This window comes from Dromaius novaehollandiae, chromosome 14 (genome assembly GCF_036370855.1).
Source record: "Dromaius novaehollandiae isolate bDroNov1 chromosome 14, bDroNov1.hap1, whole genome shotgun sequence".
Classification (NCBI taxonomy): Eukaryota; Metazoa; Chordata; class Aves; order Casuariiformes; family Dromaiidae; genus Dromaius; species Dromaius novaehollandiae.
Window position 1 is genome coordinate 20164403 of NC_088111.1, and position 22793 is coordinate 20187195.

A 22793-nucleotide genomic window follows, 5' to 3' on the forward strand; every position below is an offset into this window, starting at 1 on the left:
CTACAAGAGCTAGACTACCTGGCAGGGTAAGGTATACTTAAGGACATATCTCTAAATTAGTGTATCTTTATTTTCATGGCATTGAAGGTTAAAGAAAGCTCAGAGGACATGCAGCATAACAAACAGTGGTGGCTTCTTAAACATTTCCTATTAATAGAGACAAGAACACAGGGGCCTGGGTGCATTTCTCAGCAATTACACTGTACTTCATTTGCCACCTGGCCAAAGAAGAAAAAAAGAATTATAAAATTGCAATCACTTGAGGAAATGGTGAGTCACTTCTTCAGAGCAGGAAGTGCCACGCACAAAGGGTTTGGACTAAAACGTAACCTGCCGCTATTATGAAACTGGCTGATGTGAAGCATTAGCTTCTCCAACTGTGCTGATTAACCTTACTCGTAATGTGTGTTGCTTTATGTGATATGTATCACGTGTAATATGTGATGATGCTTCAGCTATCAGGAGAATGGAAAACTAGCACTCAAGCCCCCCTTTCTTTTTGAATGAAAATGAAATGAAAAAGCTAGAATTGACACACATCATTAAGAAAGGTCATTTTGTTAGCAATGGCTATGCCTCCTGGCTAAGCATTAGCTCCCTTCCGCCACTGAACTCAAGTCATCCATGGTGGCTGCTTTTCATCCTTTTGCTGGAACTGGTGTAAAGATTACACTCTCTGTAACAGTGATCTCTGTGCATTACTTTAGGCTTACCGGTATCTGGAAGAGCTGCGGAAAAGAATTCCAGGTGTGAACCTGACCTACTATGTGACTCGGCAGACCATTGAGGCAGTTCACCGAGGAGTAGGCATTCCCTTAAGCCGAAACCTGGTTCCAGAGCAAATTCGGCACAGCAGTATGGAGAACAGGGAGGTGGAAGAAGTGGCTGATGAACTGGAGGACCCCTGACAACTTACTTACACTTAACCAAGGCAAAACTGACTTTAACGCCAGGTCCTATCTTCTGTCCTCATTAGGGGTCACACATCAATCAACTCACTGCTGCAGCAGGCTTTTGGTTCTTCCCAAGATATTTATTTTTTCTGCTCGATTGTTCAGCAGCAATTAGATACTATTTCAAACACTAAATACAAAAACTCACATGTATATATCCTGTTTTGAAGCTGTTTTTAGTATTTTAATAAATTTGAGGAAAAAAGAAAAAGAATGAAAACTCTGCATTGTAACTTCAGGCCTGGTCTGAGTATAGAGAAGAGGTCGGTAACTGAAGTGGAAACTCCTGAGCTGACAAAATTTTTTAGTACAACTTTGATCTGCTAATGTGCTAACATCTTTGTCTTTCCTTAGAAGTCAGCTTCTGAAAACAGTCTCTGTGCCATTTGAGTACAAGCTTGGGTAAAAGTCAAACTACTCCCTTACTGCAGGAGGAAGAAAGACTTCCCCATCCCAAAGCTTTTGTATTTGAATATCAAAGGGTCATCTAGAACCTCCACATTATTTGCTTAAAATTACTCGCTGTGAAGCTTCTTTTCCAAACATCACAGTTATGCCAGGCTGCTCCATACTAGTCATATTTTAGGATGAAAGTTTCTTCCCTGGCACAAGCAGGACTAGCCCTAAATGGGCCCAACATGAAGCTGAGCAAAATCTTGGTTGGTTTAAGCCTGTTCTCCTGAAAGTGTTATCCTGTCACATGAAAGAAACTGTATTTCCAAAGACCCATGCACATGCATTTTGTGCTAACCATCTCTTCTGCTTAGACCCAGAGTGATTTTTTTTTTTTTTTTTTTGGCCTGTTTTGTGACTTGCTTCAAAACTTGGGGTGACTATGATGTTATTTCAATTCTGTGCTTTCTGGAGGGAGATTTTAAGACCAGAATCTGGCCATTAGTTACCCTTTAACAGAAACTTCTTTTGGTACTAAGATTTTCAAAGAGAAAATTTCTGCTCTGTTCCCTCCTAAATGCAGTACAGCTCTAGAAATTGTCTCCTTTAAGGTTTGGCACATTTTCAAAACTGCACTGTAGCTATTCAGTGCATCTGTCTCATCCGTGGTATCATTCCCGATAACACGCCACCCCTTCGAACAACAGACCAGTAAATATTCTGCCAAATGCTGCATTGCTAGAAGACACAGGAGCCTTTGTTATGGGCATACCATAAACGTAGCCCCCCCCCCCCCCCCCCCGGAGGTAAGTGGCTGGTTCCAGCCCTCCTGTTTTTCTGACAAGAAATCTGCTATGAGATCTTCTCTGTATTTTTAGCAGAGCACTCAAACCTGCCAAGGTTATAAATAGCGGGGGGTGGGGGCTGGGGGAGGTGTGGAGAGGATGGCAGCGCTAGCCTACCTTCCTGCATCTGTACACTCCGTACCGGATAGCAATAGCTCACTAAATTGGCCTCCACTACAAAGTCCAGATGTCAAGTCAGGTTCTCTGGCTTCCAGCTCTGCACCCTTCCCCCTTCTTCCTCTTGTCCAGCCAGGTGACTGTTGAAGAGGCCCCAGCAGTGCCTACAAGCATCCAGCTGGCAAGAGTATGAGGTAGAGGTCATTTCTTTTACCCTTCAACTAGGAAGGGACAGTTTCAAGTTTCTTTTTCAGGTTCTCCATTAGCAGCAAGTTCTGCAAGGCCAGCCTCCTGCAGTCCCCATCCGGGTCTTTCTCTACCACATCTGTAAAAGAGGAAGACACTGTTATTTGGAAGATGGCAAAAACTGCTCTTCGTCTAACACTTTTGTACCGTTTCACTGACCATCACAAAACAGTACTAAAAGCAACAGCAAAAAGAACTAAGCCGCAGCTGGACCTCAGCACTTGCAGGAATGTTTTGGACCTGAAGGAAAGGATGCACAATCTGGAAGATGGCCTGAGCTATATGAGTTTAGGTAAGCTGTGATGGTCACATATAGTAATGCTCATTTTATTCTTGTGGCAGAGGCAAGTAGTCTGTGGGTTGCCACACTTGCAGGGACTGTCTAACCTTGCATTCAGTTGAAAACTGCCATGCCAAAGCTTAGGCTTGTGTACTTGAGAGCTGTATAACCGCTCTATGGCTGATCTACTAGCACAAATGCCGTTTGCAATTAGAAACCCACGTGCTCAGAAGTCTGTCTCCACTCTGCTGATTCCTGCAATATAAACAAGTGCTCAGTGTTGTTCCCTTCTGACACCAGTGGTCTTTAAACAGAGGAAAGAATGAGGCAGTCCCTGAGTTTCAACACGTTATCAATTCTTTCTTACAGATTTAGTCTTCTGAGAAACTAGCAGTTCTTTCCCACTTTATGCAGCACGTAAGGGAAGGCTTTTTGCCTTATGCTAGGCATGAAGCTGCTCCAGCAGCTGTTATTTCAGGGGCCCTTAATGGGCCTGTAAAGTAAAAACCAGGATGCACTCAGGATGTCGGAGCACGGGGAGCCTGGAAGAGCAGAGAGCCTGTGCAAGGATATCCTGTACGCACAAGCAGTGTGCTCAGAGCCCAGCACTGTCAGCCCAAACACATGACTCATTCAGATGGAGTAGGGCTATTTATAAACGCAGCGAGCGCTTCGCTGTGGCGTTTCCATACTCCCTCTACAGAAAGCAGAAGAGGGGGAGGCTACAAGACAGGTTAGTACAAACGCACACGCTTACGGCCTGAGCTAGGCACCGTTTCTAATTGCAGCAGCATGGACCTTGAATTGGCTCCGCTGAAAGGGAGGCACAGGGCACTACAGTTCACTCAGCTCCTCACATAAAACAAACCTACCTATGACACAGCTCTCCAGTATGTGCAAGGGGTGGGAAGTTCCCTCAAAGGCAGCTGCTGAGGAATTAAAGGAATTGGTTCCTAGAAATGCTTAGGTATTCTCTCCCACCACACCCTGAGAAAGATTAAGCTACTGAACAGTAAGTAGGTCCAAGCATAGTATTAAGGGTAACGATAGACAAGCATGAGGTAGCTCTTAGCCTTTCTCTCTCTCTCTCTCCCCCCTCTCTCTTCCACTGAAATGTCCCAAAGCACCCGCTAACTAGATAGTGCCAAGACAGCAGCTGACATAGAAAGTGTTTACAGTGTGGTGAGCAGTTCTGGTTCCAGCCCAAAGTCTGAGGAGCAGAAACAGTCATCTATAGTCCTGCTAGGAACTACAGCAACCTGTGCAGGCTGTGATACAGTGACAAACTAAAATGGAACTGTAGATGTCTGGTGAATGCTTCACAGATAACATTTGCTAGCTCATCGCCCCTGTTTCTGCTTTAGCAGGAGACGTGGTGAATTCTCTTGGCAGTTACACATTCTGTAAAGCTTGCATGTTTGATAGCTTGTCGCTTTTGCTAGCTACAGCAGCAGATCTAATACACATCACCTCTTCTTGCAAACCTTGTCTGGAAGAGCCAGGAAGCAGCAGCAAGCCTGCTAGCTTGAACCCATGATTCATCGCAAAAACAGGTCACTAGTGACCCACCTCACCTGTTGGAGCAGCAAGGGGGGCCCAGCACCTCCATGTAATAGGTGTTTTACCAAAGAGCTTACCACAAACAGCCAAGGCAGAGCCCAAGAGGCTGCTGTATTTCAAGGTGTGGCTCTAAAAGGATATGTAAGTTCTAAATTGCACTTAAATAGTATTTGACTAGAAGTGGAGCTGAGTTGTATTCCCTAAGCTTTCTGAATGGCTCCTACAACAATTTCCCCTTCTGTGCTCTACACAGACAACCGTGATCTTATCCTGTTGTCATTCTCACCAGAATCTAATGCACAATTTCCACACAATAGCACTAGGTGAAGAGAGGTGGCTATTACACTATCTACAGGCATAAAAAGATGCTACTACCTCAGTTGTCCTCCTGCCAAAAATAACTCATTAAAAAACAGACTACACGGACCTTCATGCTGAAAAGACATTTAAAACATTCCTGGAAAGGCTTTACTTACTAACAGCAGAGAGAGGCAGATTCCTCAGAGCACACCATGTCATGGGAAAAGAAAAGTTTTTGGCCCCAAAGGGCAGCTCTCTTCCTTTTAAAGTGCACAGAGCTCCAAAACCTGCAGGGATCAGAGGCCGGCTGTGTCAGTGTCACTTCCTGCCTGCTCCCTGTGGGAAGCCAGCTCACCAGGAGTAAGCCTGGTGAAGGAAGTCAGCTCTGGGAGTCACACAAGCTCCACTCAGACTGCAGCAGAGGCTTCGGAGGCACAAAGCACACAGCATTATTTCCTCTCGTACTTCCAGCGCGCTGTGATGCTCTGCCACCGACTTGTGTAGTTCCAGTCTACCAGAACCCACAAAAACTGCACTTTGCACACAATGCATCTTCCCTCCATACAAGCTAAATCATTAGCTCTCTTTTATAGGTTGCTCTTTCCGTCAGCAATAGGAAGCTAGAAGATGGGATTATGTTCTTCCTCCTCCTCCCATCCTCTAGGCATATACTACAAAAGGGCCATACAAAGCCTTACGTGTTGCTGCTGGTCAAACTCAATGCCTGGGTGTAATCTGCAATGTGACATTGCCTCCTGCAGCTCCATGAAACGAGTGGTTGGAGGCTTAGCCAGAGAAAGAGGGCATATCCTTCTTTTAGGGATTTTTTGTTGGCTACTGCTTCCCTCTTTAAGGTGAGGACTTTAAAATGCCATAGGTAGCTCTCACCTTATTCTTTAGATACCTCTGCAATACATCTCTACAGCAGAGTGCAGTCTGGCATTTGATCTAGATTTACAAGGAAGTGATAAACACGATTATCATGCAGGCTCTGGTGGGCAGTGCAAGGACATTACTGCTACCATCAGAGTTTTGAAGAGATTCTGCACACAGACTGCAGCACTAACCAGGAAAACATGGGTGTACCTCTCCCCTTCTTACCTGCCAACCAGGATTGAGTCTCCAAGAGCTCTTCAGTCATGTCTTCCAGAAGATGTTCAGTCGGGACACCGAGGAGTATGGAGGAGACACAGGACAAGAGACTCTGGCGCACATACCTGTTGGAAAAGGACTGAACTGATGAAAGCCTGCAGCTTCTTGCTCTTATCTTTATTTACTTAATATTCCTCACCCCGGTTCCACTCTTTGTGATTATAATCACTATTGCCACACCCCTGCTGATCAAGAGTTTAATCACGCACTAGCTAGCACAGTGCCCATATACACAGCCCCAGCCAAGCTGTGGTTTAGGGAGTCTACCCTAATTCAGAGACCTAGAAAAGTCTGAGGTTGAACAGAAGTTGGATGTTTACAGCATTCTGGCTGTATGTCTCGATTTCTTTCCAAGGTTGAACGTGGGAATTCAACCTATCGGGTTTTCTGAGGTCCCTGGGTAAAAGTAGCTGAAATATCACCAGGATAGTTGATTGAGAAATTTGTCACACTTTTTACAGGTAATGACTGTCCCTCCACAACAGAAGGCACTAGCTAAATTTGTATGTTGGTCTGACATTCAAGTGACAACATCATTATACGTTCTTGCTCTTGAAATGCTCAATGTCATGAGAAGACAAGGCAGGAGGAGAGTAGAGCAAAGAATGCATTAAATCATCAACATGCTCAGTTAGATGCTTCTCCTGGACAAAGACAAGCCATGGTTGGCCACTTGGCTCAAAGCTAATCTTTAAAAATGAAGCCATACAGATACAACTTACGAGTCTGTGTGGAAACGCAGAGCCCATACAAACTCCAGCAGTGCCTTTCCCATTGTGGTGACTGTCTGTAAAAGAAAGACAACTGTGAGAGGAAACACTGAATACCTTCACATTCACGCTAACCTAGAGAACTGGACCTTGACATACACTGTTGTGAACATCAAGGTTACAATTAACTCATTTTACAAATGAGGAAACTAAGACAGTGAAGTGAAACAATGTGTCACATATAGAAGAACTATCCAAAGAAGCAGGAGGAGTGCCCAGATCTCTTTTCTGACCATCTTTTCTCAGCCCTTGGGACTCAGACTTGCTCCCAGTCTGTGTGTAGCAAGCCCCAGAACACACTGCTATTTCAGAAGGTACCTCTGAATTCCCAAGGCTGGAAGCGACTCCTGCTATCTGCATGCTCACGTAGCCTTTCTTACCATAGCATTGACAGCCAAGTACATCAGGACTGCTAACGTGTGCACCAGTCTTCCAAGCACAAAGTGGTCTTCTCCTAGTAGATCAAATGTTGACAAAGGCCTGTAAGAGCAAGATGCGCAGTCCTGTAGCGGTGGCAAGGCTGATCAGTGCACTTGGAACGGTCAGGGTGCTTATGCAGAAAAAAAGTCCCACACAAGCCTCAACTCCTAGAACACTCATTGTAACAGAGGCATTCCCAGTTTAATACTGGCCACAGCTGCCTTCTCCTGTCTTTGCTCTCATAGTAATAAACATCCTCTACTCTTACAGCAGGTCTCACTTATTCTACGTAGAACTAGCTTTACTTAGAACTACATGCAAAAGCCAGCTTCATGGCCATATTAGAAACAAACCATTATGACTGGTAGGACAAGAATCTTGATTCTTATAGAATCAGTTATTATTGATCCTTCCTTAGGTACACAAAGACATAAGACAATAGACTGTGTCCTGCAGAAGCGAAGATGTCTTCCAGCTATAACATGGTCACGAGGACCTAATCGGGTGACAGGCCCAGATTTCAGATAGAGTTAACTTCTGTTAAAGACCAAAGCCTGTGTTGTGGGTTAGTGTGAGCCCTCCCCAAGGTGGGTGCTTAGCCGAAATACCGTTCAGTACCAAAGTCATCTCCTGTGAACCTGCCCACAGGTTATTCTTAGTAATGCATATTCACTTACTGCAGGGTCTTGCATACTCCCTCCCCTCAAAAACTTCATAGGGTAAGTCTGAGAGACAACGCAAAACCCTCCTCCCTAAGCCCTCCTCACGTGCCAGGCATCAGCTCTGTGCTGTCTCACAGGACCACTGCACAGCTTCTGGGCTCTACTCTGCTGCTCTGAGGCAAGCGGAACAGTTCACCCTGGCAGTTGTCATGCCCACACCCTAAGGAGTTCCCACTCACCTGTCAAACTTCTGGATCAATGGGAAGAAGAAGTGCCCAGCAACAGAATTGAACTCATTTGGGCCAGAATCTTGTTCCACTTGAGACTGACCCTGTCCAAGAGAAAAGTGAAGTCTAGAAACAAGATACAGCACTCTACAGTTCTGTATTAACCCATTTCACAGGACGCTGTCAATTCTACCATTTCTTTTTCTTGTGTGTGGGGTTTTTTTTTAATCACTGAAATAAGTTTCTTGCAGCATCCCAGCATCCTATAGCTACTGGTTGCTTCCACACCTATGGCTAGATGGGTCTCCTCACTTCCCACATCAGATCCCCTCACACTCACCTCTAAACATTTCAGTACAATACAGCTCAGTCCTGCTGGGTTAGATACAAGAAACAAGAACATGGGGAGAAGAACAAGGGATAAAGGAGTTCTGGAAAGCAGGTCTTTCAGGATGAACCATAAGGGGGTTCTGGGATCTAGGAAACAGACATCCATTTATCTCCCCAAAAAAGAAAGGAAGCTTCAGGCTACAGTCCAGTCCAGAGACAGCTAGTCTGAAAAAGGCAGCTCTGTGGTCCATGAGGTGCAGTCACAGCTCCCTGCAGCGGCCAAACGTGCTCAGAACAAGCATAGAACAGCAACAACTATCTCCCAATGCGAGGCAAGGAGTTCAAGGTTTATTATCCTCTCCCTGCTGGGAGAGGACTATGGGAAGTGATACTTCCCACCGGAAAAGATTTCGCAGGAGATTAAAGTGGAATGGATGTTCTAAGTTATATAGTCAAAAAAAAGCAAGGAGTGGTGAACACAAACCCAGTGTGGGAATAGCCCTCCCACTAAGTCTAGAAGCACCCCATTTCATGAAAAATCCTGCTTCCTGATCAGCAAACACTCTGGATTGGGCCCAACTTCACAGGTAGTTTGCTCTTTTCAGCTAGAACTACAGCAACTCCTAAAGTCACTCCTACTGTCTCTACTTTGGCAGGTTTTTACATTACTGTGTTTCTGTTCTGGTTTCACCTTAGCAAACCTCCGGGTCTTGCTTTTGATCCTCTCATCAACAATCCTTCTCCAGTCCTTAGAGCTGTCACTTCCAGGAAGGAGCTGGATACAGGGTTTCTGAGCACTGGAATTCTTTTTCTTCCCACGGGTTTTGGGATAAGACATTTCCTGAGCTGCCAGAACCAGTACCTAGATGAAAAAGAGGGAGGTTTTATTAGAAAGGGGTAATAGTTTGGGTCTGCACCCAAACTGACACCAAGGCAGAAAGGGACAATAGGTTAAGAACAAAGAGCAACAGGGTGAGTAACTGATCCCCAGACAATCAGCTGGCTCTGAGGTACTGGGCCAAATACTCAGGCACTTGGCCCTGGAACAGAACAGCGGCTCCTTGCTTAGGCACAGGAAGTGAAATGGTGTGGAAGGAGTCAGGCAGACTGCTGTCTTTCAGAAGGTGAAGAGGTAACAGGCTGATGACATGTTAGGAAAGAGTGGCCTCTTCCAGGCAAAAGACCGCCATATGTCCTGCATTCTGTGGGCAAAGATTGCTAAATATTTGAAAGGTAGCAGGGTTAAGAACAAGAGAGGAATGCCAGGCACAAACACTAAGGTGAGAGCTTCCCGTGCCTCTGCCTCCTCCCCGTTACATCTCAGGGAAACGGCAGTACAAGGGAAGCGCAAAGGGAAGGGAAGAGCGCTTACATCGAGAATGTCCATGCGCTGACGGAGACTGTAGTTCAGGGAGTAGAACTGAGAGGTCAGGTACTGTGCGACCTGTACAGGAAAAAAAATCAAGGAGCAGTGAACACAAACCCAGTCTGGGAACAGCCTTCCCACCAATTCCAAAAACACCCTGTTCCAAGAAAAATCCTGCTCCCTGTTAGCGAACGACAAGCCTCCAAGAGAAGGGAGGAGAAGAGTTGTGTGAGTATGGGAAATCAGAGGTTTCTACTTCTCGATTCTACCAAAGGACATGAATGACAAACTGGACTTTGCCGTTCTTTTGCACCTCCTATGCAGGGGTATCCAAACAACTGTCACTGCCGCCAATTACAAACAGCACCCAAGTCTTCTCTTACAGAAACCTTTTGTGCCTCAGTTTCCCTGTATGGGAAACAACCTCCCTTCAGTGCAACAAGTGCTCACCTAATTTGCCTTGGCAGGTATACCCATACTAGCAGTCTCCACATAGTTATTCCAGTCCTTTGCAGCTCTGACCTATTTTTCCCTTTCCCCTTGTTTCAGTCATTCTTCAGTACATAGCCCATCTTTGCACAAATGCTGTCAGACATCAACTAGCTATTCTAACATATTCCAGTAGGTGCCTCTACCCGGCTAGCAAGAGACTTCACCTGCTTAAATCCTTGCCTTTGCCTCAGCTGGAAAAAAGCAAGCAGTAAGGGGGACTCACAGGTATTGGATCAGTGGTTAAAACAGCTACTTGGGCTCTCTGACGGAGCTCTGCAAAGCCTTCAATACAGGTCTTCTCTTCCAGATGCAGTAGTATTTTTGCCAGCTCCACACTAACCTGTTCAAAACATGGACAGATGAAGCAAATCACTGCAGGTGTTTTCCTTCTCATAGGATTTACAGAGTAGCATCCACTGTCCATTCTTATTTTTTTCGGGAAAGACAATGAGGGAACAGAATACAGGCAACAGTTTGTCTATTACTTAGGAGAGAGAAAATACACATTAAGCTAAACGCCATCAACACAGATTTCTCAAAGCACTGAACAACCCCCTAAGCTGATTTCTCTGCCCACGTTCACGTTGCAGTACAGCTTTTTGGATGAATCTTAGCATCATGAGATAAGGAGGATTCGTCACTACAGCTCATGGTCAAAGGTACAGTAGCACCCTAGAAGTCCATCCAGTGCCGGACAAAAGCAGCAGCCCATTGCACATCGGTTACCAGGCTGCACGCCTTCCCTCGCTCAGTGGGCAGAGGCTTGTGTCTTTGGCACTATAAATCCCCATTTCGGATATCTGCTAACAACTGATGGTGAGCAGTCATCTCAGCACTGTTCTTTTCCCAAATTCCTCTCACCTGAGCTCTCCGTCTTAACCAGTACAATTAACTACTCCCTTAGGGAGATGACAGACTTGTACAAGCAAACAGGGAAAGTCCATTTGACCTTTTCCCCCTTTCTTGTTGCTACATTTGTGGGATTAACGTCTGCTCTGTAGACTGCATTTCTAATGTTTTTTTCTGCCCAGCACATAGCATGCAGCTTCCAATGCCCTCTGCTATCTCAAGCTGCTGGCAGGATCTACTTGCACACACATTTCATTTTCAGTGCAAGAGCTGCCAAATGCCGTCCTGGCACCTTTACATACATACTGGCATCTTTGGTCACCTTTGCCAGCTCCTTTGCTCCTCTGTGCTATGTAGCCTCATCTCCAAAGAGGATATTCCCTTCTATTTCTCTTTCCAAGTTGAAAGCTCTAAATTCAGGTGCACCTCAGCCTGGCCTGTTGCTGTGTTGGCAAGTTTAGTCTCTCCATAAGGGCAAAGGAGATACTCTGTATTATGGCCCACTGGTAACCGTCAGCCCATACTGCTTCACCTCTCGTGTTGCTGCTGGATTCTTTCGAATCAAGCTCTCAAGAGCCTTGATTGTAGCGTCCCATTTGTCCATATCGTCAGATCCCGTCAGGACTAAAGGTAATCAAAAGACAAACAAAAGCTATTAACAGAATGGTCAAGCTCAGGTATATATCCCGACCTTCCTCCACCGATAGCTCTTCTCTTACAATAGGAAGATATCGGTAACCCAGCGCATGACAGGCATTAGGAACTAAACTCCGAAATTTATAGTGCAGCACTTGAGCCCACATTACTGAAATTCTACAGTTTTGTCCAATCAGCTTAGAAAAAAATCCACCTACATGGAGACCCCTTTCACAAAAGCATAGTAAGAAACAGATGAAGACTCAACCCAAAATTTCATACCTTCAATACAGTCTCGAATATATACAGGAGCCTTAGTCGTCTTTAATTCTTTATCCCCTGACATGTCATAAGGGATGAGGTCATCGTCACTGTTAAAGAAATATATAGGCAAGAGTTAGTCTATGGGGTCTGGACACTCTCCCTTCCCCAGATAGCCATACAAAAGGGAAAGATGCAGCGCACACACTCTCCTAACACTGCTGCTCTTGCACGATACAGTAGCACTGCTGAAACCCAACCTACAAGGGTTCAGACAGCAAAGGAAATACTGGCTATAAAGCATAAGTGGATGTGGGACTGACTAAAAAAAACTCCCTCATGAAATATCAAATCAAAGCAAGTGCCTTGAAAACAAGATACTAGCTTCTGCTACTATAAGGGAGGGTGGTGTGGGGGAAAGGGTGTCGGGTTCTTTTGTTTATTTGTTTTTTTAGTTTAAGGGCATTTGGTGCAGAATTCACCTATACAGAAGTAAACATCTCTACGTCAGTTAGTCTACACTTCGTTTAAAATCAATGGGACGAAATGAACACTTCAAGGTGTTTCATCTTTTTCCCAAAACAGACTAAAACAGATCACATGAACTGTGCCCCAGGCCTGCTTCTACCTTTACACTGACCACACAGAAGACCACGGTGACAGATTCAGATGAAAACACTTGCACTGCGAACGCTTAAAATTAAGCAAGATAAAGAGCCAAGAGTCTCCAAAGTCAACATGACATTTCAGCTCTTAGCTCATTATTTTAAAGGGGAAACTGAGCCCAAGACAAGAGCCTAAATGCTTTTATGAGTCTAGACCTTTCTTTATAGTTTGTGTACAGTGCCTGAGGGCTTCAGAAAAGAATTCAGGGGAATTAATCACACAGAAATAACAATTGATACAAGTAGCCTTATGGAAAGGATTATTTGTTAATTTTCTATCACCTACCTTTTGCCACCTACCTCGGGGTTAATGAATGACAGAGTAATGCTAGACACAAAACATTTGCTATCTAGTAGGATTTTGGGGGAGGATTTTTTAACGTATCCTTTCATTTAAGAGCTATGACCACTTTCACCCTACAACCCTGCTGGTCTACACTCCTGCCTACAGCCTGCCAGCGAGGCGTTCTGCTTTCAACAAGGAGCACGCAGCCAACACGCTCAGTCAACAGCTCAGACTATCAGACTATCACCCATGATAAAACCGTGCCAGCGTAGGCCCATATTCATAGCACACATTGACATTAACAGGTTTTGGTGTCTAGATCCCTCACGATTGTTTGATCTTGCTGGGCAATTCTTAATGCCTTTCTAAACCACAGTCCTGGCCAAAAGATGCTTTTGTCCTAAGCGCACACATAACTTAAAAAGTCAAGGCTTTGCAGATCCTGTTCTGTATCAGACTCTGAAAGGCATTGCTCACAGAGCTTCTCTCACCTTATATGCTTAACACGTCCAAATTGCAGATGAAGACCGATGTACAATAATGACCTCCAATGCAGCATTTGCTCACGTTTCAGTGAACAAGCTGCCTCTTTTAAAGAGTGCAAGGAATGTGACAGATAAGCCACAGGTGAAGCCTTATCTGCACTAAGCAGTTTTATGAGCAAGAAAGAATGGTGAAAAAGTTTGACAGGAGAGATCTGATTTCACACCAAAATTGAAGTACTTGCCCTAAGGAAGAAGGGCAAACTAAACAGAGATTCTTCACACAGTCACCTTAGGAAGCCCTATGAATTACTCTGAAGCCAAGTGAAAGAACAGTTCTGTAACCAGGTATGATAGGTCCTCTAATAAAATGGATAAATACATCCACATTTCCACTGCACTCTATCAGGAAATGTGTAGCTAAGTCAGTCAAATGGAATAAATCCAATGGCTGTACATGGTGCTGGCTTTACTCAAATTATTGACTAACACACATATGCAATCCCCTACTCTGCTGAATACCACTCATCGGAACAAGGTCTGCTCCCTCGTTCCGGCCAGAAAGCACAAGATTTGCCAATGTGAGCAGGTACCGACAGCTCCCTTCTCTCTGAGTTCGCTCATAAGAACCTGCTGAACATTTTCTATGTCCTACCAGTTCCTTACCCCATGACACATACCTGTCAAGCTCAGCGTCCAACTGCTCATCTGGCGTCACACAGGCTGCTGTATGTGGCTTCTCATTACTTTCCAATACCACTGGCAGTGCAGCATCTGCTCTTTCATTCCTGCTGTGAGCAACAAGAAGATTAAAATCAATGAAGTAACAGCCCTTATTCGCAAGGCATTACCCAGACCATCCAACCTTGCTGCCTAAACGGAACAGCAGACACTTATTTCTGCTGTAATCTCCCACCGAGCTTGGCCTGCATTAGGGACAAAGTACTGGGAGGGGGAATGGGCCGATTGGAGAAGAGAAGTGGAATCTCATAGTGAAAGTGCAAGTGATGACAAAAATTAAGTCAGCTCATTTGCTGCATTTCACCTGCGCTAACTTATGTCTAGGACAACTAAGGAAAGACTCATTTGCGGTAACTGGATCACGCTGGTCTGCACAGTATTCAAAGCTATGAACAAAACTGGACGAATGGGGAAGAAGCATCTTTAACTTTTCTTAATGGGATGAATATGATAGCAGAGAAAAAAAATTCTGTCTCTATTTCTGTGGCCTTGGGCATGTCCTTTCATCTCTTGGCTTCTGAACTGCTGTCCCAAACAGCTGTCTATGCTGATTAGGCTCCTAAAATGCCAGTAATAAATCTGTATTTCACTGGAGTTCTGGACAGCTTCATTAAGTCCTTCATTCATTTGCTGATGATGTGCTTCAAGAGCCTCAGAAGATGCCATGGAAGTTAAGAGTACCACAGAACTAGTCTTTAGACATGCTAGATTTTTGTTACTGAGGAATGGGCTGGGGGCATATGGTCTAAACTCCGAAAGATTCTCCAGATGTGAACAGAAAGGTCTGTTTGATTTTACTCAGGGGCATATACGACCCCTAGAAACTGCAGTATGGTTTCAGTATGTACAGCTGTCAAATGAGCAATTTTAATACATGCTACCGCTTGAATAATGAATTTAACATGATTATACTGCCTAGTAAGAATAAAGGGCACTATAATGCTTTGTAAGAACATATATGATGCAAACCTTTAATACTGCATACAGTTCTGGTGTATAAGTGAAAAAATGGTATGGAGAAGGAAAAAAAAGAATGAGCAGAGGTAAAGAACAGTTTCCGTACGAGGAACAATTAAATAGATGAGGATTCTTCAGTCTGGGATGGACAACTGTGGGAAGATGGGATAGACATGAACAAAATCACAAGGGGCACGAAGAAGATAAAAATGAAACGACACATCTTTTGCGGATGGAGACCCTACCAATAATCTAGGAAAAAACACAAAACTTGCCCACTTTTGTTCAGTACATTTTTTTAAATTTGCTACTTAAAAGGGAATGGGTATTGAACAGTAGCAGCATCTTACTCATCATCTGGATGGTTGGGGACGACATGGCGTGGTGGAGCCTGCACCAGAAGGGACTTCAGCTCTCGCGTTTCATTGTCTTCTTCATACTAGACATTCAGAATAATTGTTATTGCACTGTAAGTTTGCAAATGTGCAAGGCATTCATCATTTGACCCTTCTGCTATGTAAAAATGAAGACTTAATTATGAGCAGCGGAACACCTACGAATCCCATTTGTTTCAATCACAAGGCTGCCAGAAGTATTGTATTTACGCTGTACGGCAACCTGTGCCTTATGTAATCTTTGTAGTAGGTTTCAATACTCAACAGTAGCACTGGTTCAGACCTGGTCACGTTATTTACAATCTTTAAAACATTTAATAAATGGCAATGCAACATGATGGATGATGCAGGTTTTTAAGGAAAGAATGAAATTTTAATCACATAATTCTTATAAACTCAGCTGGAAATAGCACAGCTAAAATGTCCATGTCAGCCTTGGAAATCTCAACTCAGAGCAGGTGGTTCCCACCACGCCAGGGACCGAACATTCACTACTGGTTTGGGTTTGAAGTTCCTTCTCAACTTTCATGGATCAGATTCCAATTCTCTTGTGCAGTCCTCATCATCCTCTAGCAGTCCTTTATTATCAACAGTTTACCCTAACCTTTGCCATCAGATTACACGCTAGGGTCACTCTCACGCACCCATGTATTTTTAATATAATTTTGTTTTGTAAACAGATTAGCTCTCTTTTTGGTAGTGTTGTTGCCTCTCTTTATTCCCAGATAATAAGTATTAGCACTCACTATAACACCCTAAATCATCTGTTTTGAAGCCTGTATTTCCTCTTAAGCCTTGCACACCAGAGAGAAGTTTCATTAGGACCTCACCTGAAATTTCAGGACAGGCCCATCCGTGTTTATCTTCAAACTAACACTCTCTGCCACAATCATTCCCAGACGCCGTATCTGTGGCAGGCTGCTATCCAGGTGGCATTTTACACCTGCCATCATGCTTGCGAGAAGCTCTAGAAGACAAAGAGTGCATCAAACCAGGAGAGGAACAAACACTCATCTTTATGTCTGTTCCCCAAGAGCCCATCTTCAGCTATCCTCTGCTCAAAAATTGGTAGGCAGATAGGAAGGGCCTAAGAACACAACCATGACTACTTTTTCTGCAACAGCAATACTTCTCCTCAGCACCAGTATAATAACAACATGCTTCTTCACAGGGCTACAAAGTCAACAAAATATTACAAACATGTTCTAAATTTGGAATATTTAGTTTTTCACTGAAATATGAAAAAGAAAGAGCGGTAAGTCAGATCAATATTTAGTTCACTTTTAATGTTTTGAAACCTCTGAAGTGAAACACCGTGTTACAAAAAAACCTGCAAATTTTGACCAGTACAACCATTGTGGAGGGGGAAATTCCCCTCACCAGCTAGATATGTACAGACAGGTAGCTAATACTGGTAATTCTCAGCCCACAGAGAATGATGGTAGCCACCTTTACCAGTGAGAGGTCACTCTAACAGCAGTAAGCCTATCAACTTGGAAAAGCTTTTTTTTTTTCCTTCCCTCTCCCAGCAGCTGTTGGGTAGAAAATGTATTATAAAACTACAGTACTGTAAGTAAACAACAGGTTATTTATTCTCCTAAAGAATTAATTCTGGAATGAAACAGATGTTCTTGTAAGTCAACCTTCCAGAAACAAACAAAAAGCTGCACAAAGAAGTAACAGAAACAACTCTAGAAATTAGACATAATTTTTTTTATCTTCTTTTATCTTATCTTTTTTTATCTGTATTTTATTCAGTAAGAAACTGAAATCTCAGACCAGGACCCCAAAATGCTATGAACTGTAAAGGCATTCCCCACTCGGGGGGAGCAGAATGACACAGAGGAATGCACATGGACAGTCAGAGTCTAACCAAATAGCTTTTTATTCTCGGTGTACTTTAAAAAAGAAAAAGCCTTCAGAGTCTAACTTAGGCTCCACCAGCAAGCCTATAAATCACAAATCGCACCAGTCCTCTAACCAGTGTCTCAGAGTTGTCCCTATTTTTCCTGTGACAAAAGCTACTGCTTCCTAAACCACTGTTTAGGTGAGAGAGCCTTAGTCCAAAGATTTGGTTCTCCAATTTTATAATTTAAATGTATGCACTTGGAGTTATCTCCTATCAGTACCAAAGAAAAAGATTGCCAGCAGGCCCCCCTGTTTGCCAAGATGAAGTCAGAACAATTTTGTTTATCTATAGACAATACAAGATGTTTTTCTACTTACAGTCAGACTTTCTTTTCAACACAAACATCCCCCTGCTCCTTCCACCACCTCACCTTGTCTGCAGCTGTCTATTTCTGGCTCCTTGAGGTGGGAGAGGCAGATGAGAATGGCCTTGCTAATGTATTGCTGCTGCTCAGCTGGGGAGTGTTTCACCGCACTGCTGCTGCCCCAGGTCTCCAGGAGTTCTTGCAGCACCTGAGTCACAAAACCTGAGTCAGCTCAAAATTCACCTTTACCACACATAAGCAATTTCCCTTCTGAAGGAACGCTCTAACTTTTGTTCAAAACAATGTATATTCTGATGGTCTGTCCGTTTTTGTATTTCTCGGTGCAATTACACTCTCCCTGCAAACCCAGCTGACTTTGTATTTCATGGCCCAAAATGATACTATGTCTGGTCAGCTGAGAACTTCACACCAACCTCCTCTAAGTTCAGCGTGTTTTTTAAGCCCACTCTCCAAAGTCTATATAGCTGCCAGTACTCGCAGATCATTTCTGAACCTGTAACCAATACCAAAAAAATGGACAGAAGGCTGGAGATTTCCAGCGATATAAAGTTCCTCCAAGTTCCATTACACCGCTGACTTGGAGCTCTGCTGCTCGGAAGACAATTTCCCAATAAAACATGAAAAAAAAAGAACACGAGCAGTGCAGAAAGTCTTCAATTTGTACACCACAAGCTATTTACCTTGCATTGTTCAGTGTGCTAAGGTTTTCCTCACTCTCATGAACAGCAAGAGAGGTGAGTTAGAGAAGAACCAAATTTCTACAACACACACACACACAGTCACACAGTATAATTTTTTCCATCAGATACCCCACTAAAAATATCACTAAACCTTACTTTGATCAATAAGGGACGTCGAAGGCTGTCCAGTGACAGGTAGCCAAGGACGTTCTGTAGCACTGCAGTCTGCAATGAAAACCACAGGTCCTGTTTTAACTGGGCATAAAGTTATCAGCCACAAGGACAAATATGTATTTTTCCTATGTTAATCTTTTCATCCCAAAGGACTGGATCACACCATTCGGAGATAGAAAATTAGGCAAATTAAAAAATGAAGTGCATACAGTTGTGGACGAAATACCAGGAAAAGCAGGACAGGAGTACAGCGTTTACATCATGGAGACCAGACCAGCACAATTTCAGGCAAACATGGAGCAGACCAGACATAGAGAATATCCCTCAGAGAATATCCCTCATGAGAATATCCCTCATGAGAATATCCCTCACTCCTCCTACGCTGCAAGCCATGAAACACTTCCTAACACTGCATGACAAACTTTAGGTGCATAGGAAAAAAACAAAACAAAACAAAACTACCACCAAGGTTAGCATGTGAGCATGTTCTGCTACCGCGCTGAAATACATTATTAAAGGCCATAGCTTCAGAGCTGTCTACAGAAGCCAAGAAAGGTTCTTTCTGGTGAAACTCCCAGCAAATCGACAGGCTCTGCTGCATTAATGTGCCTAGCAAGTCTTTAATAACACTTTCCCACTGCGACATATATGAGTGGTACGAAACCAGAGAACTTTTGTTCATTTGCTGACACTGTCCCTTTCATTCTCCTCATACTTAGTGCTCAACATCCTCTCCAGCATAAGCCAGAGCACAAGTCTTGCACTCTGCATCGTTATCGGCTCAGCCTCCCTCACATGGACACGTCGCCTGCCTCATTTCTATCTCACATTTCTCCCTTATGCTATCAGGAAAGAGAATTTCACATCAAACTCAGGCCTTGTCTCATCTCTTCATCTCAATTCTTATCCCTGAGGGTGGGTCATAGTTTCTTCAGTCTCTTCTTTCAGATCCTAAATTAATGAGACACCTCTGGCTCCCCAGAATACTGCAATTAAGTGCAAATACCCATTTGGTTCCAGAAAAAAAGGGCAGCAGTTCTGCTAATCACTATCAACCCAGAGAGAGCATATGAATCCCATGATCTGAAAGCAACCGTTTACCCCTTCTCTGATGTTCAGCCAAGGGGATGCAAGTGAACAGCAACAGAGCTCAGGTACAAGTGGAGAGACTGAGACTCGGGGACAGGTTCGTAATAGAGTTAAATCTTGCTCACGATTGGAGAGCTGGAGCTCAGCTGAAAAATCCATCAATACTTTGGGAAAGACAGGCATTCCCACATCGCCGTTCAATGCAGAGTGCTTACCGTGTAGCCATACTGCAAGAGCAGCAGCTTCTGCGTCACCACAAACTGAGCTTTCTTGTTTTTCACGACCAGGTTCCCCAGCAATCTAGACAAGACATCTGCCCTAGCAAGACAGGTCAACAGCAAAACTTTAGGAATTGGTGTGATTACCGTCATCCTGCCACTGATCATACGCAATTCTGGGAGCAGCAATGAAGTCAAAAGCTAAGGATTATTAAAACAGCTCTAGAAGTTACAAGCCAGTTAGTGATTGTTAGTAACACTTTCAACTTGTTTTTTCACTGCAGAATCCAGATCTGTAAGGAATGGCGCAGGCTCTACCTGAGGGGGAACCATCAGCTATTTTAACTCTAGAGTCTCTCAGAAAATAGCACCGTAAGAAACAGCCTACACACACACACACACACAGGCCAGCATCCTCCAGAAACTGACTCCGAAAGCATTCATGAAATAATTCCAGCCTTCGCTCCGGATCAGAGAGGAAAACAGAGTCCTTACCCCGATGCTCTCTGAACAAAACCAAGGACCACTGCTTCCATCCAGCGGTCTGGCACACATTCGACCAGTCGCCAGCATATCCTTTGCCAGATGCAGTCCGACTTGGTGAGCTCCGTTAGGTGGGGCACCAAAACGCTCAGGATTTCTTCTGAAGTGGAAGAGAAGAGAGGTAAATACTCCAGCTGCACAGAGCTGGTACAACTGTTCTCAAGGTCAGCCTGCAAATTTAAAGCTCCTTAGAGATGGAGAAACACAATAGCTTGCAGTTCTGAACTGTTCCTGTGGGAAGAAGCAACCTGTGGCTTAAGAAGCAAAGCCAGACTGAAGGCTACTTGCGTGAGAAGGTAATTACATATGGGCAGTGACTTTTGCTGGTATTTACAAAACCCTTTCAGACCACTGGATGAGAAGTGCTACTAGAGCGTTTAATAGTTATGGCCAAAATGGCAGGACAGAGAGAAGGCTAATACTCTCATCAGCTTTTGAGAGAAGTACAGCACAGTCACATGAGCTGACACAAAAGCACGACATCTATCAGATATGTAGTTGAGAAATCTCATAAAGCAAAGAGCAGCCAGTATCTACAGGCTGATTCACAAGAAACCCAAAGTATTACCTGGCCAGTCTCTCACTTCCTATGACCACACTCATATTTCCTTACTAATATAGTATTATAGATTTTCCCTCTCCCCAAAATAATATTGTAAGGCACTCACTCTGTCTCCCGTGAATGCACACCTTCCCCAGAACATGAGACACAAAAGAGATTGAGCAATCCAAGCCACCTGGAACAAAACAGACACAAAATTAGCAAAACCAATACCAGCATCCTCCAAATGGGCTTCATAGGCAGGTGTGTACACATCTGCAAGTACTGAAGCCTGAAAACCCAGATTAGTTTTTCCCTCTTGAAGCAAAATCTCTTCCTCCCTCCATTCCCTGCCTCAAAGCAGAAAACATAGGCACTGCAACACAGATATATTCCACCCAATAATATATACAGGGGGAAACAGGAGAGTGAAGTAGTTCAATCCTACTGTAACATAGTGGTAACAAAGCCCCTGACTCATTCAGCATTGTTCAAATTTTCCAAACTATTTCAGCACAGATCAAATAACCACAAGACTTTGGCAATAAATTAGGCTATTTAACAACTCATATGACTGCAGCTTTCAGCTGGATTTTAAACAGCCTTGGCCATCTGCCTCCTTCCTGCTGTCCTACGCTTTTAAGCGCAACGAACTTCAGCCTCAAGGATGAATGTGAAGCCCTGTGACAGCCCTTATCTGTAACTCAAGCACCAACAGGGGAGGTCCGTGCACAAAATGCTCTTTCAGAAAAAGTGTCTCACCATGGCACAGTCCTCCTGCACTCTCACCTCTTAGAGAATCAGAGATCTTGTGCAGCACCTGGATAATCGCACTGCCCAGCAGCGGAAAGTAGTTCTGCGGGAAGAACACCGGTGGGTTTTTCCCCTGGAGCCTATTGCCCACGTGATCCGGCAAGCACACAATCTTGCCGAGCAGGGTCTCCTGCAGCTCCAGCGAGCGATCCTGGGCTTGCTGCTGACAGACCTCCCACAGCAGAGCCGAGAGGTGTCCCTCCTGCAGGAACTGCTCCAGCAGCTCAACCACCGTCGTCGGGCAAAGGCTGCGACCCGAAGAAAAGAAGTGGAGTAAGTCCTGGTTCCTTTTTAAGCGATGAAAAGAGATGTGCGCACAACCATATTACTACTGTTATCTCACCGCTAGAGCAACACCGTTCCTCAATACTGCTACAGCAATGTAGAGCATTTAAAAATTAAAGAGATTTTAACCTGTGTCCCCACAGTTTTGTCTGGTCACTAAATTCAGGATACGCGATAAACACAACTGAATGCGGTTTCCTGGCTTCTCTGGGAATCGTGAGCACCGTAAAGAGGTTTGGAAACGCAGAGATCCACAGAAGCCCCCGCAGCACCTCAGGCGCAGAGCTACCTGCGGACGCGCAACCTCCCCCCGTCCCACCCCTCGTTTCGGCCCGCCGCCACCATGTTTGTGCGCCCTCTGCGACGCGGGGGAGGCGCCGGCCTGCGGGGGCTCCTCCCGTCACGCCTGGGGACACGGCAGAGGCCCCCGCGCCCCCCCGGAGCAGCCCCCCCGCGCCGCACTCACCCCGGCGCCGCCACGGCCTCCACGAGGAGCGGGAAGCCCAGCGCGGCCGGCGCCTCCGCCAAGACGCTGCGCCACAGGCGCCGCCGCTGCGGCGCGGGCAGGGGGTCGAGGCAGCCCGGGCGCAGGCTGCCCACGAGGCGCCGCAGCAAGGCGCCCCACTGCGCCCGCGCCCCCTCCGCCGGGGCGGCCGCGCCCCCCGCCGCCTCCAGGGCGGCCCCCAGCGCCGCCGCCACGTCCCCGCCGGCCGCCAGCGCCGCCGCCGCCTCCTGCAGCGCGCCCGGCGCCGCCGCCATGGCCCCGCAGATTCGCTGCCGCCTCCCCCCGCGCCGCGGCGAATCTGCGGGCCGGCGCCGGTGACGCCCAGC

The 22793-nt window shown here is 45.1% G+C and overlaps 2 protein-coding genes across 6 annotated transcripts in view; one reads left to right on the forward strand and one right to left on the reverse strand.

Moving 5' to 3' along the window:
- The window catches only part of IFT140 (intraflagellar transport 140), an 86449-nt gene extending 85282 nt beyond the window's left edge, over window positions 1-1167 (forward strand). For all 3 annotated transcript variants that reach the window (XM_026100443.2, XM_026100442.2, XM_064520649.1), the window contains exon 30: window positions 708-1167. In XM_026100443.2, the coding sequence (XP_025956228.2) occupies window positions 708-908 (201 nt within the window). In that variant the 3' untranslated portion in view covers window positions 909-1167. The remainder of the gene's footprint in view (window positions 1-707) is intronic.
- On the reverse strand, window positions 51-22767 carry TELO2 (telomere maintenance 2). 3 transcript variants are annotated; one of them, XM_026100477.2, is made up of 20 exons: window positions 22429-22767; window positions 21654-21925; window positions 20992-21060; window positions 20276-20423; window positions 19778-19880; window positions 18456-18524; window positions 17665-17806; window positions 16216-16352; window positions 15341-15429; window positions 13973-14083; window positions 11881-11969; window positions 11495-11586; window positions 10337-10453; window positions 9628-9699; window positions 8947-9117; window positions 7938-8029; window positions 6997-7096; window positions 6569-6633; window positions 5796-5911; window positions 51-2633 (listed from the first exon to the last, which is right to left on the reverse strand). In XM_026100477.2, exons 1-20 carry the CDS (start codon window positions 22719-22721, stop codon window positions 2530-2532), a joined length of 2451 nt encoding a protein of 816 aa, XP_025956262.2. In that variant the 5' UTR covers window positions 22722-22767; the 3' UTR covers window positions 51-2529. The 3 variants fall into 3 exon arrangements, with proteins under 3 accessions (XP_025956262.2, XP_064376721.1, XP_064376720.1); XM_064520651.1 differs by lacking the exon at window positions 51-2633 and adding an exon at window positions 2666-4981 and having other exon boundaries at window positions 13973-14080; XM_064520650.1 differs by lacking the exon at window positions 51-2633 and adding an exon at window positions 2667-4981.
- Window positions 22768-22793: the final 26 nt, after the last annotated feature.

Excerpts from the sequence above, each read along its gene's own strand:
- TELO2 (XM_064520650.1), bottom strand. The coding sequence starts at position 22,721 with ATGGCGGCGGCGCCGGGCGCGCTGCAGGAGGCGGCGGCGGCGCTGGCG. Across the intron at positions 15,430-16,215 it reads GGCCTGTCCTGAAATTTCAG|TATGAAGAAGACAATGAAAC; the intron begins GTGAGGTCCTAA and ends CTGAATGTCTAG. Across the intron at positions 9,118-9,627 it reads AGCGCATGGACATTCTCGAT|GTACTGGTTCTGGCAGCTCA; the intron begins GTAAGCGCTCTT and ends TTTTTCATCTAG.